The sequence below is a fragment of the Silurus meridionalis genome, chromosome 10 (genome assembly GCF_014805685.1).
Source record: "Silurus meridionalis isolate SWU-2019-XX chromosome 10, ASM1480568v1, whole genome shotgun sequence".
NCBI classification, from domain to species: Eukaryota; Metazoa; Chordata; class Actinopteri; order Siluriformes; family Siluridae; genus Silurus; species Silurus meridionalis.
Genome location: NC_060893.1, coordinates 9,383,724 through 9,404,680, shown reverse-complemented (window position 1 = coordinate 9,404,680; position 20,957 = coordinate 9,383,724). Strand labels below are relative to the sequence as shown.

The 20,957-nt window shown below is 39.1% G+C and overlaps 1 protein-coding gene across 3 annotated transcripts; it reads right to left on the bottom strand.

Moving 5' to 3' along the window:
• Positions 1-241: 241 nt before the first annotated feature.
• On the bottom strand, positions 242-20,714 carry arid3b (AT rich interactive domain 3B (BRIGHT-like)). 3 transcript variants are annotated; one of them, XM_046859660.1, is made up of 9 exons: positions 20,351-20,714; positions 18,530-19,207; positions 10,878-10,952; positions 10,459-10,531; positions 4,823-5,006; positions 4,463-4,713; positions 2,252-2,557; positions 2,055-2,144; positions 242-1,936 (listed from the first exon to the last, which is right to left on the bottom strand). In XM_046859660.1, exons 1-9 carry the CDS (start codon positions 20,384-20,386, stop codon positions 1,803-1,805), a joined length of 1,827 nt encoding a protein of 608 aa, XP_046715616.1. In that variant the 5' UTR covers positions 20,387-20,714; the 3' UTR covers positions 242-1,802. The 3 variants fall into 3 exon arrangements, with proteins under 3 accessions (XP_046715616.1, XP_046715618.1, XP_046715619.1); XM_046859662.1 differs by lacking the exon at positions 20,351-20,714 and adding an exon at positions 19,466-19,905; XM_046859663.1 differs by lacking the exon at positions 20,351-20,714 and adding an exon at positions 19,513-19,905.
• Between the last annotated feature and the right edge of the window lie 243 nt (positions 20,715-20,957).

The window sequence follows — 20,957 nt, the reverse complement described above, 5'->3', positions numbered from 1 at the left end:
TTTTTTTTTTTTTTAACATCATACCTAATATTTTCTGGTCTTCAAAAATATTAAATGCATTCCTTTATACTGCTGTCTCAGCTGTTTGTTGTGTTGTTAAATTCCTAAGACCCTTTACCTTTATGCGAGTACAGCCAATTTTATATGAAGATCACACCCGAAATTACTACCAAATCTGATATAATTCAACCAGTGTACAAACACTGAAAAGAGAAATAAAAAACACAAGACAGGCTCTGCATGACCTGTTGCATTAACTCAGACTTTAATTCCACTTTGTCAGGCTCCATGTGTAAATAAAGTACGTACACTAGTAAGAACACAGTAGAAATACAGTGTGATCATCTTTGGTTTTCAGCTGTGTAGTCATCAGATAAGTACAACAAACAGAGCAAATGGAGAAATCATCTGCACATCAATGACTCGTCTCACATAGTAAAAAAAAATTTTTCTACTATTTCATTAATGTGAGGTATATTTTGTACTAATAACCTGAGAAAACTTCAGAATTCAAGAAGAGGTAATTTTTAAAGCTATTAATATCTTAATTTACGGTGATTTGAGGAGCTAATAGATAAATCCTAACTCATACTATATAATGGTAACTTTGAGGTAGCTATATTCACTTTCTTCCACTGAGGTATATCTAGCCTTGATACATGAGGTGCCTTGGTGCTAAAATAAAAACGGCTGAGATTAATTGAAATTCCTGAGAAACTTGCTTTCCAATATGGAAAGCCATTTGAGGGGAAAAGTGAAAAAGAGGGGAAAAAAAAGAATTTGGGGCTTGTTAGTGTTAAAGTTAAGCACAAGGTGACTAAAACCAGTATGAATTGAGAAAACATTTTTTTTTATGAACAAATACCCTGGTCCTTCTTTTCAGCATTATTATTATATCTTGTTTGATTCATTTGATTCATAAGTATTTCTGACAACTGATTAATTCCTCCTTCTTGAAGGAATAAAGGCCCAGATTTAGGAGCCAGAATTGATCGTCTAATGCTGCCATGTAAATGATTGACATGTGGAACACCATCCGTCCCTATTGTGATCTTGATACATTTTTTCTTTAAACCAAACTCTAGTTTCTATGTAAAAATAAAAAGTTTGCTTTTGGCTTTGTAAATATCAGATTCAGTACTCAAAACTCTTTTCAAACGCAATACAATACTTCTGGATATCGACAAACTAAAAAAAGAAAATAGAAAAAAAAATCCACAATCAATTCAAGTAAATACACAAAGTACAAAATAAAAAGGAAAAAAAAGGATGATCCATTTTAAATAAAGCTAAATGCACAAAACCATGAAACTCCTATATCCACAGAACAGACAGAAATAATAATAAAAAAAAAAATCCAATCTGGATGCTTGGAAATCCACTACTGATGTGTCAACTCTTCGAAAGAACAGTACTGATTGCAAAATGTCCAACAGTCAAACACCTACTTTATGATTTTGGCAGAATATTTTGTGCCATGATTGTTTGCAGGTGGATGACTCTCTGGGCATAAATGCATAGAGGAAGGCATATTGCATTAGTATCAAATATCTAGAGCACAGAAATATGCTCATGACATTTTCATTAAAACATTTGAGGTATTCGTTGTAATTAGATCATTCTCGTGATCGTTTAAGTCCTGAGAGAGTCTGTAGCAGACAAGTGGTAAAGAGCAAAGCTCAACTGCATAAGCAGAATGAACCCAAACGAAAGAGGTAGACTTGGCTTTTTAGACCGTTGGACTCTCTGAGGGTGAGATTCTCCAAGAAAGAGAGTGCGAGAGACCAAGTGGCAGGTGGGAGCTAAGGAGAACCACTAGCAGGAGGCTCTGTAGAGCCTGAACCTTTAGAAGAAGAGGGGATGCTGGGATTGAGAGCAGGACTCTGGCCTATAGGTGTAGCAGAGGCTCCAGAGGACTTCTGAGCATACAGTGATCCTGTATGAAATGTAAACAATTAGCAAATTTTAGACAACAATATTTAACATACATTCTTATAACTATGAAAGTTTTGCTAATATATAATTGCCACACACACACACACACACACACACACCTGAGTAAATGATCCCATTAACCTCTACTGACACTGTGATACTTGCTGATCCATTTGAGGAGATGCTGAGAGACATATCCTGCTTTTCCTCTAGATAAGACAAAAAAAAATTGTCTTAACCAACACTTAATGGCAGTAAATCATTCAGAATTCCCACCAAACACGAAATACAGACTGGATGAAGCCTGAGAACTCACCACGGGGGGTGCTGGTAGTGTTGAGGCGCAGATTAGCAGGGTTCACTTGTGATGCCATTGCAAGCAGGTTCTGCTGGAAGGCATGCTGCAGCAGCCTCTGCTGCTCCTCAGCCAGGCGGGCCATCTTTCTCTCAGGCCCCTCTATTGCAGAGGCACTAGCAGCCAGAGGCGACGCACCCATGCCGGTCTCCAGCCTCTCACGCAGTTGCTCCAAGGTGGCAGCCCGTGCCAGCTGTTGTTGGTGCCCTAGTGCCAGGGCCAGGGGTAATCGACCTGGCAGCATGGAAGCTGGCCCATCTTCAGGAACTAAACATTCAAATTGAAGAAGAAAATCACGATAATGACTTTAAAAGCATTATTTACACAAACCTTTCTGATGTCAAACAATAACTAAACATAATTAGAATCACTAGTTCCCTAAACATATATACCCACACACACACACGTACATTGATCAGGCATACCTTTATGACATAACATTATGACCAGTGAGTGAACACACTCATTACTCATCTCAATCCATTCCACCACCATTTATTTATTTATTATTTATTCTGTTTACATGCTGTTTTTTGCTCTTCTTGACTGCTGCTACTGCTGTTTTTGCACTGCACTGTGTATGTTTACATATAATCTTGGTTATAGTTTTTTGTAGTTCTCTTTGCACAGTATTGTATATTCAAAGTATACAGTAGGTTAACTGGTCGTTGCTATCTTGTGTTATGTGTTTTGTGTTATCGGTCTGTCTGTCCTGTTTTTCGTCTGCACTGTTTGCACTAGGTTGCACTCGATGCACTTTATGTAGCTTTGTGTTGTGTTGTAGCTCTATGTTGTTAAGTGTAGCACCAGGGTTCTGGAAGAACATTGTCTCGTTTTTACTGTGTACCGTGCACCACTGTGAATAGTAAAAATGACAATAAAAGCCTCTTGCCTTGACTTGAGTAAAACTGATTCTCTCTTCATTATGGCACCTGATACTTGGTGGGATAGGTTAAAACAGTAAGTAAACATTTTGTCCTCAAAGTTGATGTGTTGGAAAGCAGGAAAAAGGTGCAATGGTAAGGATTTGAGCGAGTTTGACAAGAGCCACACTGTGATGGCTGGAAGACAGGGTCCAAACTACAGCTTTTGCAGGAGTGTTCCTAGTCTGTAATGTTCAATATTATCAAAAATAGGCCATGAAAGAAAATAGGGTGAACCGGAGACAGGGTCATGGTTAAAGGTTGACTTAGTGGGACGACTTTTTTTTCTTGTTTTTTTATTAATCGGGCACTGGCTGGTTGTGCTGTAAATTAGGCAGGTGCATCTGACTCACCAAACCGTGCATATACATGCTGCGCTTGCATGAGAGAACATAACTCTCCTACCAACAGGTGGCAGTAGTGTGTATTCGGCATCCAAACAGGAAAAACCGGAAGAGCTACAACTGTAAATATATAAAGCAAGCAGAATTTCCACCTGCAGCGATCATTGCTAACTGGATTTGTGTAGCTTTTTTCAATCATGTTAAGTTACAAAAACAACAACAAGAATGACAAGCGTGTTCCGTTTGTTAGTGTGCACAATCGATAAGCTAAATAACCAATTGGAGTTCGCTTTCTCAGCCTCTGATTTGACATACAGAAACAGCTGACATGGTCCAACATATAAATAAATAAATAAATAAATAAATAAATAAATACATATATGTTTAATTTAAGCAATGTTCTGCATTATATTAATTAACTGATTTGATTAGATGAAGGGAAGAAAAAAAGAAAATCACATATCATTATACATCAGCCATTGGCTGCCTGATTTCTAAATATCAGCATTGGACAGAGGAAAAACCCATATCGGTTAACCTTTAGTCATGGGCAACCAAGACTCACTGATGCATGCGGGGAGCGAAGGCTGGCCCATGTGGTTTGATCTAACCGACAAGCTACTGCATCTCAAATTGCTGAAGATTAATGATTGACAGGTCTGGACTGTTTTAGCAGCAAAAGGTGGACCAACACAATTTTATGCAGGTGGTCATAATGTTATGCCTGATTGGAAACCATTAAATTATGCTTGGTCAGTGTGTATACACACACACACACACACACACACACACACCACAATACATTTGTTATGGTAAACCTGCTAAATTATTTAGTAACTGAAATATTTGCATTGTAACCTATAAATCAGCCATTTAGTTTAAAATAAAGCCAGCTGTGATCCTACCTGTCGCTTTCTTAAGGGCTGGACCTGGTGTGCTCTGCAAGCCGTTATGCCCGGAGTTGGGCAGGTGCATTTTGGGAGGCGAGAGGAGGTGAGGTGCACCACCACTAGGGGAAGGAGAGAAGCGGTACAGGCTGTTGCTGTACCCAGGCCGACGGCCTTCTCTGCGGTTGCTGTCGATGGCAGCCTGCAGCTCTCCAGGAGAACTGAGTCCTTTCTTCTCACATTCATAGGGGTAGAGGTACTTCATATACCTACAAAGAGAATACATAAGTAGCAATCAGCAAAAAGTGTTACAACCTGATAATACAACCCTTTAAACATGCGACTGAAAATATAACTAGAAATAATAGATGTTCTTACTGTGTGCGGAGCGTGAAGGCAGCACTGGTGATGGAGGTGGGAAGGTTCAGACCTTTGGTGATCTCTCTCCAGATTTTTTTATTGATCACCTCTACCAGACCGCCCTTCTCTGTCACAAGCTTATAGAGCTTATAGAGGTCTAGAACCTGCTTGGCCATGATGGGGATACGGTTCACTGGTGTGCCTGGAAACAAAATTAGGTGAAATTAATTTATATTTTTTCAAACGCACACATTTTTCTATGGTTTTGTGTGCAATTTTCCGTTGATCGCTTTATTCATCTGCAAATGTAAAAAAAAAAGAAAGAAAAAAAAAAGCTTCTGGTTTCCGATATGTACTCTGATGTAGTGTATTACACCAGATTGGGGGGGTTAAAGTGCAGTCTGTTAGCTTTAACATGACTGTATGTAGCTCCATATAGGGTGAGTCATAGAGGAATTACAGAGAACACTAAGCTAAAACCATAAAAGCAATAAAAGCTTAGACTTCAGATTAATTACTGCTTTTTCCAGACTATAGGTTCCACTGGTATATTACATGAAAAATCCCTATACTTTTTTGTCATTCCTACCTGTTCAGTCAAAAGATTAATTCACAGATAAATTCAGTAAAATTCAGCCTAAATGTTTAGCAAATCATGCCAATGTCCAAAACAAACAAAAGTTTAATTAAGCAGCCCAAATTGGTTTATAATAGCCAATTCCACGTCATTTAAAAATGTTTGTAAGTCATTGTTTTTAAAATTTATTCTTTCATACTGGAAATCTCTAAATTAGCCAGAATGGTTCTCAATAAAACTCACTGACTCAACCAATGCTCAGGTCAGCTTTCCAAAGCTAGTGTGTGCTAGGAAAAAAGACTAGGATTACTCTCAGATAATTTACAGGAAGACAAATATATCTGAAGCAAAAAAACAAACCCACATCAGTGCGATAGAGGGCAACATTCTGTGCATTGTACACATGCATGTACTCTATGTGTACATTCACATATTAACTGTGAACCATAAGCTCAGTCTTTGTATAGACTGATGTTTTCTGAGCCAATGGAAAGACTGTAATGAGTCTCAACTGGTGGTGGTCAATAAACATTTCAGAGGATGAAAATGCTACAACAGCTGTGCTATTTCTCCAGAAGCACAACTGCTTTAACAAATGTGCTTTCCTGCTTGTGGGAAAGAAGCATGAAATGTGGACCACAGTCACCTTTAAAATAAATCTAATTCAGACAGCACAAGAAATCTCCTGAGATACTGCTATACATGTTTAACTCAAGAGATGATGCTGCACTCTGTTTCTCCAAGGTTTTAATGGCATCACAAGCTTTTTTCTTTGCCTCTGAAGTCCTGCTCAGGAATATGCCAATATTCATGATGTGTTCATTTACCCAGAGAGCACTCCATGATTTAAAACGGCAGGCTTCCATGACAGGGTCCAGCACCCCCTGGGGATGCCAAAAGGCAAGCTTTGAAAACGAGTTATTTAATGTTGGGGATGACATTACCCGTTCATCAAACGATCAGTAAGCAGGCATAAGCTCAGGGTTAACCCCGGGTCATAATGGTAGGGCTTGAGAACAGGTCAAAAGTGAGGGACGTAAAGTACTATCACCAAGGGAGGGATCGTGTGGCGTGTAGCATAACTAAAACCAATGGCACTCCAGTGCAGTGGAAAAGCCGTTCAGACCTTTTAACACCAAGAAAGCTTCTATAATAACCTTTCCCTGGCTTTAAACTTATGACTTTTCAACTAGTCACATTGCCTATATTCAGTCAAATAAGAGCATTAAGATAAATCAGGAAAGGTTAAAGACATAAAAGAATGAGCTGTGGCTTTAATACTGTGATTAGAGTCTGAAGACAGACCATGTTAATGCAGGCAGGACATGGCATTGTTGAAGTCACAACTAACAAGCCTGAGACAGAGAGAGAATAAGAAAGGTTTGTATTAATTTTGTTTCAATTAATTAGGGATTATTTGTTGGGGGTGGGGAACATACAAAAAGACAATAATAAAAAAGACAAAAAACAAAACCAAAAAAAAAAACAACAAACAAAATAAAACTACTAAACTTCTAGTATTGGTAAAACTGTAGTAAAACTGGATACATGCAGTTAAAACTAGTAGGTATTTGAGCACAACTTTTTACTTATACCTTCTTCTCTTCTTTATTGCTCAGCAAATAGGAAGAATCCAGTGAATAAGACCTGTGGTCTACAAAGTGAGGAAACAGTTGCCTATATTAAGAGGCCTTTACTCTTTAATGAAGAAATATCAGGCACAGTGATGGCAGTCGGCTCAAGGAAATACCACACTCTGACTTAAACAATGCTTGTCTTTCTTACTGTAGAGTCAGTGGTAAGGGGCACAGGAAATGCAAGGACCAGGTCAGACATCCTGCATGATATGGTGGATGAAGTTGTACAAAGGCCAAACAGTTTAGGGACAAGTTAGGACAAGATCAGTCAGGATTAGAAACAGGACTGCTGATCGATGTGCACAGTAATGAAAATGTGGAAAATATCAGATATTGCTATATAATGAAACATGCTAGAGGTAAAAGAGATACTATTCCGTGGTAAAGAAATAAAAATTACATTTAAAAATAGGTAAATGTAATCTGGGCATTTTGGTCATCTAAGGTAAATTATACCTTACTATATGTTATTTATACAGTGACAACTAGTATTAACTGATAGATATGCTTGAGTAAGGATGAATGGGTATATTGTTTAAGATTTCTGAAGGTTATATTGTTTTTAATATATACTCATGTATCTCTGCTTGCAGCATATTTAAAACAAGGACAAGGGGGTTGGTAGATTTAAGTACACATTTCCATTTGCACCTATGTTCATTTGACCCTAAAAATGGTTTAACCGCCATTTAAACTGTAGTCCACAGGTTCTAAGCACAGGCCTCTCCATTATGTCACATTAGTATCTGCCGCTATGTTGCAAGAGCTTGACAATGACATTTAATTCAAGACTCTCATCGGTCTACCTAATAATTGGCTGTGCAAAAAGGATGTCTTTTTTTTATTGATCAAGTCAATAATATAAACTTCCCAATCTGTTCTAATATCTGATAAAACCTGTATCCTTCTACTGCAATCTACATAGAACAGTTTTGCGTCACACACAGGCTAATATTAAGGGGATAAGCCAGTATTACTGATACAAAGCCATTTGCTATACGTGGATCCATTAAGAAGTGTAACCAGACATTAATCTTTTAGACATAAATTCTCAAAACAATTATATGTAAACCTACATGCATGCATGTGGCCACCACCAATGCTGTTGCTCTGCTGTTTACCTGCATCAAGATTGTATTTGAATTATGGTAAAAAAATAAAAAAACACAGGCTATTTTGCAGATAGTCATGCAAGTGTTCCATAAAACAAGATTAAAATTAAGGTAGTTATATATTTGTAATTATCTTAAGTATGTTAAATTAAATCATGGTTTGTATTTGATTTTAAATTAAGAAATGTGAATGCATGATACTAATGTTGCACTGCACTGCATATAGCCTTAACATTTTAGTAGCTCTAAAAGCCCAGGCTCGTGAGCAATACAAATATCAATTGACAGTGAGTACAAAGGGCATGGCACAGTCCACCTCTATCGGTAAAAATTAAATGATTTGGGGAGCAGGAAGAAGTGGGGGGAAATGCTTGTCCTTTCAAAATAAATCTCTAGCAGATCACCATAAAAGTTTAGAGTTTGGGAAGGGGAACTGCCGAACGCATAAAAACACAAAGGAAATCCATTCAGCAGGATGTCAAAAAACACACCAGAAAAGAATAACAAGTCTCATGAGAGCAAAAGACAAAATGTTCACAAAACAGGACATACCATACTTAACATTAACTCAGCACAATATATATGACCAACAAATCCATTTTCCACTGAGCAACAGGAAAAGGCATATGCTGAATTCTCCACAATGATGAGATGCATAATTTATTAACACACTTAACAGATAATGCATTTGTGCATGTCTGTCTGTCTGTATGGGTTGGCTTGTTGTAAGTAAATTACAATTTAGTTCATAAACATTTCTGTCCAGTGTGTTGAGAATGATGATCTCATTTTGTCATCCGTTCACAATAACTTGCATTACCTGCTCCTGCATTTTATACACTACTTGCTCTTCCTCCATTAAGTCACCATTAACTTCATAAAATTACTTCTCCATCTGCTTTTTATAGAATCCCAGTGTTCTTGAATGTTTCTGTTGTCTCATTTCCGTCATATCAAAAGGTGAGTCTTTACATTTTAAGAACTCATTAATCTTCTGCAGGAGGACAGGAGGCCCCTTAATCCACCTCTCCCCCTCTATCTGATCCCCCCCCTCCTTTTGGCCCCTAGCAAGTGGACACCCCACCTGCCCCCCACTGCGTGCAAACACACACACACACACACACACACACACACACACACACACACACACAGAGAGAACCTCACCCATCTTGCCTGCAGCTCCTGCTGCTCTCCTCCTCCACTCTTATCAGGTTTCAGTCATTTTGACAACTAGGACAATGCGTAGAGGCCCATGAGTATCGAAGTGTGTATGTGAGTTTCATTAAGGGGCACTGTTTGACTGATTCAAATTCCTGAGATGATCAATTGGGACAAAGAATAGGAGCTGTATTTCTACAAGCAATCAAACATGCAAACTGCTCATGACATGATAGGATCTGCACATTACCCCAGAGGTTTCAGTGACGAGCCAGATAATCAGAAATATTGTTTTGTTTATCTGTGTATATCTGTTTATATGAAAAATCTGGCTTTAGCTACAGGCAATACTAGGTAACCTTTGAATACTGAAGAGGCCCTCATTCTGCCCCACTTTGTGTGTAGGAAAAGGAACCGATAAAACAACATCCCTCAGTTTCCTCTCTCAAGTGGGCCACACTAAACTGCACGACAGGAACAACTTGAGGATTGTTAGAAACCCCATTTTTCACTGTCTGGCTCAACTAGCATGTCTTTCACACTAAAGCAGTCAAACAAACATCATTAATCATGAGGAGCAGACCCCACCGACAGACTTTTGGCATGATCTCACATTTGCCATTCGCCCTCCTCTATTACACCTAACTTCTTGACGCCTTCAGTTACACACAAACACACAGAGGGCTGGGGAGGGGTGGCACACAGGCACAAACAGTTCCCCATCTGGTTAAGTTTAAATCCTATGGTAGGGGTTAACAGCCTTGTCAAGCTGTGTCCCTGAAAGCTTAGCCTGTCTGATGACGCTACCAGGCTCATCTCACTGTCACAATATGACGATCACAGAGGCCGAGTACATGTGAATCCACTTAGTTATCTCCTGAGACTGGCCCTTGTGTGAGTTGTGTGCTATGTTCAGTCTCTAACCATCATCAAGTGATGGTAGATTGTCTGCTTTTACCAACATATGACTAAAAACATTGGGTCATGTGATGTGTCAGGACTAAAAAAGTGCATGTCCTTAATACACACAAAGGAGTTTTGGACTGAAAAAATCTTAAATCTTAAAGAGAGATACTGTATTTGGTTAAAGAGTATGAACTGGTTTCAACTCCTCCAGGCTCAGAACAAAATGTTCAAGGAATCAAAGTTTAATGAATCATGTCAACTTACCTCTTTTCTGCATGAAGGTGAACAAGTCATCTAGAAAATCTTTCCTGTTAGGGTCACTGTCCAGTTCATAAAGCTATATATTAAAGAAAAAAAACCAAATTTCTTTACATACAGTACGAGTTTCTCACAACATTCTTTACAGCAGCATTACTATAAAGTAATTAACATCTCTCATAAATACAGTCATGGACTTTGCATACTTGTTCATATTTTCACTACAATAAATTGCCCATGTGTTGAATGAAATAAACTGACAGTCTGCTCTGCCCCTTTTTAAAGTATGAGCAATGGTTTTGCATTCACTTTGTTACAACATGTTAACGTCTGGGCACACAGGCCCTTCAGATAACATTGTGAAACTGGGTCAATATGTCACTGATAAGAACATAACAGCCATGACTTTCAGCTCTTAAGTTTACCTTGGCAAAGTCTCTAGAGGCCTCCCCTCTTCCTCTCCCTCCATCGCTTTCTTCATTCCAGCTTGCATTACCGTTCTGTAGGGCAAGAGATGCATTTAACACTGAAAAACGTGGAAGACGAAGAAAGAAAACCATCTCCCATAAACATCAATAAGCTAAAGACTTAATAGAAAGGAAGGTCAAAACCAGGAAAAACAGACTAAGGACAAAGAAAAGGTACTAAATTAGCACCGATCTCTAAACATTAGTGCGCTCACCTTTTCCAACTGCATATAAAAAAAAACTTGTGGTGATTCCTGATTCTTTCTTGTAATTTTTATTATAATCCTTTTATAAGTAGAGGGATAAGTCAAAGGCGTAACCTATGAAACAAACACTTAAGCTTTTACTTATATTTTGCTAAAGGTTTTCAGGCACTTAATTTATAGGCATCTCCTTCAATTTCTTGAAGTCTGCATCATCAGTGGTTCTCATGGCATGTATCATAAAGCACTTCTAAGCTCTTACAGTTCCTTTGCACATATACTCTGCTTGATTACAGGCTGTCCAGTTTGTCCCTGAGAGCAGCTTTAGAAACAAGGCAGAGAGGTAATAAAGCAGTTTTACAGGAGCTTCCCTCCATCCCCCTCTTTAATATGCTAAGTGAATCACAGCTGGGGAGAGAATGGGATCTTCAGAGTTTATAGCAAATACACACCAGCTGGGCCCACATGAGAGGAGACACTCGGCAGGGGAACTGTAGAGGACAGACATACTGTGTGGTATTGTTTGTGTGTGTGTGAAAAAGAAAGAGCGGGAAGTTTGTGTACATATATACTTTATAAGCCTCAAAGACATTGATCATAAATTATGAAACACTGATAAGCAGCACTGATGCACTCAACATAACCAAACAGGAAACTTTAGATGTACATGCACACTCAAGGGTCAACATTTTGTCCATGCAAAGGTGTTCAACTGCCATTTTTTATGGTGCCGACATGGCAAATTGTTCCACACACACACTATCTCACAATCAAGATATTTATAAACTGTGCATGCTGTTATCAGGGTTTTGCCTCACTAATTATATTAAAGAAGATGGATAGTAAGAGGGCAAATTAGCCAAGAACAGATGACCATCTGGGTCAGAAAGAGGAAATGAAGTCCCCATCCCCCATATCAATTCAATAGAAACTACATGCGACCATGTCAAATAATTACTCTGGGAGATGGGACAAACACCTTATGTTACCAAGTGTGAATGCACTGTGTGGGAGTTGAGTGCATACAGAGCAACATCCTGAAATATGATGAGGATGTGACTTTAATTCGTTTTATATAAAATAGTGGCAAAATAGTTTGTGTGTATTCTAAACTGAACTCTATTAAAAGAAAAAAGTACACGTTTACGGTTTCAGACATTTCTGGGTTTTCAGATTTTTCCTGGTTTGATTGGTGAGCTCACAAGAAACCTGGAGCTCACCAATGAAATCAAACCGTGAAATCCACAATCGAAGAAATTAGTTTAGCATTAGATTTTTAAAGAAAACTGTGATCAGTGTACTACTAGCATTCACATGAGGAGCTAATCATTTCAATCCAACATTTGGAATTGAAACATTTCCAAAAAAACAAATACTGATTCATATTCGGCGGGATATATTTTAGAACTGATCCAGTAGTATAGCAGTACTGTCTTCCTTCACTTTAAGATCATTCTCTTCCTCTGAATTTCTATATCCAGTTAATCTTCAATTTACTCTAAATAAATTTAAACCGAATCATATGTCCTATGCGCCACTACTGAACGTTAAGCATTATTGCTGTATTGAACTCCTTGGTGTATTTGGTTACTGAGAGAGTACTTTATTCTCACAGATTTTCTACCAGCCTACTTACAGGGGTTCTGCAAGGCAAATTGCTAATCAATGTAAACCTTAATACAAAACAATGGAAATATATAATTAATTCAATGAAGGACACAAAATGAACGACAACATTTTTCAGCATATAGAGATCAGCATGGGCAGAAAAAAGTACACAAGACGTGCTGCAAATTATACAGTGGAAGCGTAATAACAGTGTTGAAATTTACTTTAGGACAGTGTTACTTAGTCTCCACACAGGAGAAGAGCCAGAGCAGACAAAGGGCCATAGAGGAGCCTATAACTGCTAATCGAGAAGTCAACAGCTCTTTGAAAATAGACTGGGTGTTACATCAAAGAACAGATAGGCTTTTAACAAAATGGATACAGATGAGAATATCCCACTGTCCACCACAATCATACTGCTTCTCTTCAAGGCTAGAGATTTGAAAAGAAGTAACGTATTAAATAAGGGTCTAAAACCTTCCTAAGCGGAATTTGGTGTACAGAAAAAAAAAAAATCTACAAACTGCAAGAATCTTCAAACTTTCTGAATCTAAACAACCTCAGTCAGGTCAGGACAGGCGTTGGTGGTAGATGTGGGGGGGTGTATAGACAACAAACATTCTAGACATTCTGAGTGGTAAAGGAAATGGACAAGGAAATAAATAGCAGCCTTCTTTGCTTCCCCAAACTTTCTGCTCGATTACCACCCCCATCCATTACTACTTCAGTTACATTCAATGAACTTGACTAGAAAAGGTCACAAATCACAGGACAACATGGCCACTCCCTCTATTCTTTGTTCATGCAAAAACCCCTGGTGAGAATTCGCACTGTTTCAGGAGTAGAAACTCCTAATGCCACTTGGAATGTTTCCTTTGGGCGGGTCTGGACAATCCAGACACCAATATCATACCCCCCACCCCCCCAACCCAAGCCGTTAAACATTTTTTACTATCAAATACCTCAGATTCAAGTCTTTTCTCACTTCCCAAACTAACGGCACAATTTACAGCACACTACTTAAAAGTCAAGAATACTTAGAACATGCCAACAATTGGTATGTTGTATAATGATGACATTTGGTAATACTGCATAATAATAATAATAATGCAACCATTTAAATGATCACAAAAATGCTACCAGGTCTACGCTTAATGCAGGCAACCAAAAAAATGCTGGGTCTTAATGACGAGTGCTGAACAGAATGACCAGATCTATCACACAGATGGCTGCACTTTGCATTGACAGCAATGATCATAGGACCCAAGAGAGTTGTTCAGCATTAACGCCTAATAATACCTCTCAATTTTACTGAACTGCAGAGAACACGAAGCGTATGATGACAATTGAAGAAAGAATAAAAGAAAAAACGAGTGGAAATGCCATTCTTTGGAATAACGTATATGTTAAATAAAACCTGCAGCTAAACCTCATTGCACTTTAGTTACACCACGCAAAATTCACATAGACGGTAAATATACATAAAACATCAGTAAATGCAACTGAATCAAATTTCTATTTATAGCTGCATCTATCTAAGCTATCACACCATCATTATAATAACTGCAACAATAAACATCAATTTAATAAGAACGATTGCGCACAGCTGCCGAAGTGACGATTAAATAACACAACAGTGTTTGGCTAGACGATTTTACAGCCTACAAAAGACAGCAATCTTTATATTCATTCTTTCACAGGTGTAGACTAAATCTCTGAATGTAATCAAATCATTTGCCTCGATACTTCTTGCTAAGAGTAGTTGGCTGTAATTCAGCACAAATGTGTCTCAGTGGCCACTGAGCCTGATTAAACTAGCATTAATCATACTAGATTAGCATGCTAGGGGCCAGAAGGTTGGGTGTTGCGTCATTGCGAAAGAGCCTACAACTACTGCGCACGTGTGTGTGTGTGTGTGTGTGTGTCCACAAATAACCACATTGTACCTATGAAGTTTGTCAGGTACGCTCTAAAAACAGTCAGCCAGCTTTATTATTGTGGTAATAGCATACAGAATATTTACAAGTTTCACCCATGTGCAAAATGTTTCCATTACAAAGGTGCCATTCTGCAGCTTTTCATACACTGCTTAATCTCATGACTACCAACAGGCTATTCCACCAGCCATATGCATGTGACTTTAATTAGCAAATTCATCTCCATGGAAACAACAAATAAAGGTTTTTTTTTTTTTATCTAAACGCTGACAATTAATTGGGTGATTTCCTAAGGATATAAGCAAACATTACCAGGGTTTCCAACACTACGTAGGTGTTTACTGATTGACTTGTCCTTTAAAGTGTGAAAAGCTTCAAAAAGACAACCCCCACCCTCATTTGAAAATGCCATTTGTGGCATCTGTTCTCTTTTGTATAGCCGGTGCCATCAAACCAGCCCCCCTCCACACTGCAATCTGATACTGTCACCACTGAAGAGCATCATTAAATACTAAAGAGCAGACATGAAAAGGCAGGATAAAAAGAAAGCAAAACAAAATGGAGACAATAAAGGCAGGCGAACAAATTCTTAGTCATCAATAAATACCTCCTACCATGGCAAAGCCAAACCACATGGCCAGATCTCCATAAAGCATGCATTAACAGAGAATAGACTCTCTTTCAAGGATTTTTTATAACAACAGAACAACAGGAAAATATGTTTAGACTGAATACATGGGGGAACCCCCCCCCACAAAATATATTGTTTTTTTTCCTTGTTTTTCCCAGTCTAAACACATTTTTGTTGGTCTTAGTATTTGTTATGGGGATGATATATGAGACCTGATACCAGCAATGCTCTGTGGTTATACAAATTATTAGATAGACATGGAAAAGTCTATTCTCTGTTAATGCATGCTTTATGGATATCTGGACATGTGGTTTGGCCAATATATCTCTTGTATTAGAGCAGTTACATTTTGGTGCTTTGATTATATTCTCTCAAAACTGATCACTGGATGTTCAACGTGGCACCTCATGGCAAAGAACTCTCTGAGGATTTGAGAATTAAAAATATTGCTCTCCACAAAGATGGCCTAGGCTATAAGAAGATTGATAACACCCTAAAACTGAGTTACAGTACAGTGGCCAGGGTCATACAGAGGTTTCCCAAGATGGGTTCCACTTGTAACAGGCCACGCAATGGTCGATCAAATAAGTTGAATCCTTGTGCTGTGCACCAGGTGCTGAAGCTGGCTTCAAAACAGACTGATGAGCGCAGCCAGCATTGCTTTAGAGGTTGTAGAAGCAGAAGGTCCGCTTGTCAGTACTCAGACCATATGGTGCACACTGCAACACGTCGGTTTGCATTGCCATCGTCCCAGAAGGAAGCCACTTCTGAAGCTGGCTCACAAGAAAACCCGCAAACAGTTTGCTGAAGACAACCTGTCTAAGAGCATGAATTACTGGAACCATGTCCTGTGGGTCTGATGGGACTTAAATAAACTTGTATGGCTCAGATGGTGTTCTGCATGTATGTGTCTTGCCTACAGTCAAGCATAGTGGTGGTAGCATCATGGTCTGGGGCTGTACAAGTCCTGCTGATACTGGGGAGCTGTGGTTACTGAGGGAAAAACATGGATTCCAACATGTACTGTTACATTCTGAAGCACAACATGATGCCCTCGCTTCTGAAACTGGGCAGAACGCCAGTTTTCCAACACAATAACGACTTATTGCTGCTGTAAGGCAATAATTTGCCACACAGGATTAATAAGTTATATCAAAGTCTAAGGTGATGGAGTGGAAAGTATGTCTCTAGATCTGAACCCTATTGAGCACCTGTGGGGCATCCTCAAGCAGAAGGTGGAGAAGCGTAACGTGTCTAACATCCAGCAGCTGCGTGAGGTCATTATGAAGGAGTAGAAGAGGATCCCAGCAACAACCTGTGCAGCTTTGGTGAATTCCATTGCTCAGGAGGATTAAGGCAGTGCAACATAACAGTCATGCTCACACAAAATATTGACATTTGGACACAGTTTTGACATGGTGATTTAGGGTGTGCTCACTTTTGTTGTCAGCTATTTTGACAATAATGGCTGTATTTTTAATTATTGTCAGAGAACAGAAAATCTGTACCAATACGCAAGCTGTACATTGACTACTAAAAAATATATAATTTCAGCAACCATGTTAGAATATATTCTCAAGGGACCATACTATACAAATAAAACTGATTAAATTAAATGATATATTTTAGAGTAGTCAATGTACACCTTGCATAGTGGAACAGATTTACTGTCCTCTGAAAATAACTAAACTTAGTCATTGTCAAAATAGCTGGCAACAAAGGTGAGTACACCCTAAGTGAACATGTCAAATCGGTGTCCAAAGTGTCAATACTGTGTGTGAGCACCATTGTTATCTAGCTCTGCCTTAATCCTCCTGGACATGGAATTCACCAGAGCTGCAGAGAGAGAGAGAGAGAGAGAGAGAGAGAGAGAGAGAGAGAGAGAGAGAGAGAGTGTGTGTGTGTGTGTGTGTGTGCATTAAAAAAAAAAAAAAAAAAAAAAAAACGACACACCCAACTAATATTGGGCCAATGTGTATTTCATGTAACCATATTTAAGTTAAGCTGTAAATGATAGTGAAATGTATATTTGAACAATGTGTTTAAACATTAGGAACATAATGTGCACTGTGGTATGCATACTAACTGACTGCTTAAACAAAGCTAATAAAACCCCTCCGATTAAATCATCTCTTGTAATGAAGCCCACATCCAGCCAGCAAGACAGGAAATGATATTGCCCACACCCACCATTATCCTATAAATATACAGCGACATGGGTGTGACCAAAACATCAGACTGCTGCCCATCTACATGGAGCCTCACTTCCTGCCATAATGGCTTTATTGCTGGGTGACTCCCAGTGACTGCCTCTAAAACACAGCTTAGTGTGTCTAGTATCAGACTAAATAAAAGAGAGGCTTAAGTTCTATATCTATATCTCTTTATATCTATATATATATATCTCTATCTATATATCTATATCTATATCTATATCTATCTATCTATCTATCTATAAAGACAATACTAAAAATTCATTGAAACTGACAACAATGCTGTAGCTGGTGTATCGATGATTTATATTAGTCCAAAGCTGCAACTTAAATGTTTGTCTTTGATAATCGAAATAATTCGAAATGTGAAAATGATCATCTCTGCTACATAAAAAGCCTTTTTTGTACTTAAAAGCTTACCCCCTCCCCCCAAAAAAACCCACATAGAATTAAATGTAATGTAATTAATGTAACAAATGTAATTAATGCATTTTATTCACATCATGCTAGGTTAATTGAATGGTAATAATTATCCAGTGTCTTTCTGTTTCAAATGGTAAAGTAAGCAACAGTTATGAATACAAAAAATTTAGCTCATAAATCTTCCATTTTAAATAAAACAAATCTATACTATAAGAATCTTTTTGCAGTGAGACCACCAACGCATATAAATCTTAGTAGCTGGTCTCTTGTAGCAGAGGCACGTGCCTTCAACAACTTGGCCTTGTGTCTGACAACACAGGCGGCGTGTCTCTCTGGACAGAAGCCAAGACAGCAATACATTGCCAAGTATCTGTTCCAAGAAAGCACTGCTAGCCAGGAAGAACAGAGGAACGTAAGAATGTGGGAGGAAAGAGAAAATGAATGAAAGAGTAAATAAAAATGTTCAGTCTGTGACATCAGACTTATAAATACGATTTTATGGTATACCCACTTTTCATGCTGTGTGCTGATTTTGTTTTTAAAATTGTGTAATTCAAACTTAACAAAAAAAAAAAGATGTGAACAAAAGACAAACCTGTTTGATTGAGTCATCAAAACTCCAGTCGGCAAGGCCATTTGGCGTATTGAATGCATGCTGCTCAGTAGGGGATGGACTGTCCTCAGGCTCATCCTTTACTTTTGGTGGAGGCGAGCGAGCTCGCTTTTTCGCAGCTGATGGAGAGGTAGCGTAGACTGGGAAAGGGTACGGAGCAATTCCCACCCCTTGCTGCTGAAGAGCCAGACTCTGCTTTCTGAGAAACTCCAGCCCCTCTCCTTCTTCATCCTCACTGCCATCCTCACCATCCATCATCTCATCATCATCCTCTTCTCCAGTTGAAGCCGGTCCCCTGTTCACCTCCTCCTCGTCCTCCCCGTCTTGCGCCGATTCCACACTACTTTGTGTAGAAACCCTGGGTGGAGGCCCTTGGCTGCTCTTCAGCACTTGATCCCTTGAACTGTTGCTAAAATATTCTGGGTTTATTGGTATTCCTTGGGCACGGGCAGAAGCCATGATGGCATGTTGAGCAGCGAGCTGCTGGGCGTACAGGATGTGGGCTTCGCTCAGGTGTCGCTCTTTCCTCTCCATGTCCAGTTTAGCTTGCTGCTGCCTCTGGAGCTGCTCCATAACGGCCTCGAGTTTAACACCGGCCACAGCACTGAGGGCGGTCTGAGAGAAAGCTCCTGCCAGGCCACTATCCTGAGATAAAATGGGCTGAAGACACAGACGTCATTAATTTGTGTAGTAGACTTTTTTATTTTAGCAGTTTCTCTGTATTTTTGTCTAGACTAAAAAAAAATTTTAACAAGGGTTTTACAATAAAGGGGTGAACTGTTTCTCTTAAAACAATCCATTTCACCTCTTCCATTTCATTTTAGATTGTACACTCAATCCATGATTGAATATTAAAAATATAAATCATGAATTCAGAAGCTTGGAGTGACCATGAATCTCACCGCTTATATAATTTACCTAGGGGGTAATCAGACTGAAGGCTAAATCTCTTAATAACTCCTTACTGTGTAACTCAAGTCCGATTAAAAGTCTGTCTGCCAGTATGAGAGCGCCACGCAGGATCATGTAATTATGGCCTCTGGGCTACACGCTACGTCCAAATGGGAGCGATTACGGATTTTCAGCCTCCACTTAGATAATTTGGCGATTCAAAGGCATAAAACCCATAATACCTGACTTTGTCTAGTTATATGATTAAAATAAAACAAAGAATGAAAACGTCGTGCAAGATTTTAAGAAAAACAAAAAAAAACAGGCACGTTTGTACTTTGACCCCGATCCTTGGCTACTTGGCACCAGTGACCGGATGTCCGGCCAAACACGGGGTCTCTGAATACCTACATTTAAATAATGTATCCCACATCAACTGCATTGTTAGTGTTACATTTGTTATATCGATGTTTTAAACGAGTGCATCAAACAGACGATACATAAAAACTATCCGGCGGCGGCGGCTTTGAAATATGGCGCATTTCCAATCTAACCATCCAATCTCCCAGCACAGGGAGGACAAACAGCCGAGACGCGGCGGCGGAGTGTGTTTTCACAGAAAAGTGTAACAAAACCCCACTGCTTATCTCCCCCCCAAACACAATGAAATTGTTATTTGTAACGACTGGAAGATCCAAAAGTGATCCAACTCGAGGAGACACAAAACTCCTGCAGCCATGACGTGTACACATTAAATTTCAGCGACATAAACTGCGTATATAAAGTGGATAAATTAACCAAAAAAAGCTTTCACGTGTAGAGAATATTTATAAATTCAATTTCCAAACTTTATGGCTCTTGGAGGGCTGGATGTATAGTATAACAATATTAATCATACTGAGTCGGGCTCACCGTTTGCGCCTTGCTGCTACTGGAATTGTCCACCATCCCTCTTTCTCTAAACTGAGCTGGGGTTTTTTTTTTTTCCTTCCCACCAAGCCGTCCGTCTGTGCTCGATCAACACGCCCAGCCTGCGTGCATCCACCCGGGTGCTTAATATTCCTTGTGATAAGCCGCTGATAGTCCTCTAAAGGGCTCCCAAGGAAAAATAAAATCGATGTTAGGATTTAGGGGGTTTAAAAAAAAAAAAAAAAAGAAACAGGGGGCCAGCCAAAGGGAAACGCACGATGACCTGCCCTCCTGAAGTGGCGCGTACATTGGGACTCCCACACTCCCCTTGGTGTTCCTCCACCCACACACCAGCCAGAGTAGAGCAGAGCCCGCCTACAGCAACAAGTAGGCCTTCCAGAGACAGTGCAGTCCCACACACACCTTTTTCACACTTCTGTTGAAACGATTGTTGGAGATGCATCCACTACAAGCACCACATATTGACAGACCAAACAATATTCTGATCAGAATTCACCATCCTTGTCGCATTTATGTCTTCATGGATCTTTGGTACAATTTTTTCTTAGGAATTCATGCTTTTATGTGTTTTATTTTTGAACGTGAAAAG

Excerpts from the sequence above, each read along its gene's own strand:
- arid3b (XM_046859660.1), bottom strand. The coding sequence starts at position 20,386 with ATGGTGGACAATTCCAGTAGCAGCAAGGCGCAAACG. Across the intron at positions 10,953-18,529 it reads TTGATGACTCAATCAAACAG|AACGGTAATGCAAGCTGGAA; the intron begins GTTTGTCTTTTG and ends CTTGCCCTACAG. Across the intron at positions 2,558-4,462 it reads AGCCCTTAAGAAAGCGACAG|TTCCTGAAGATGGGCCAGCT; the intron begins GTAGGATCACAG and ends TTGAATGTTTAG.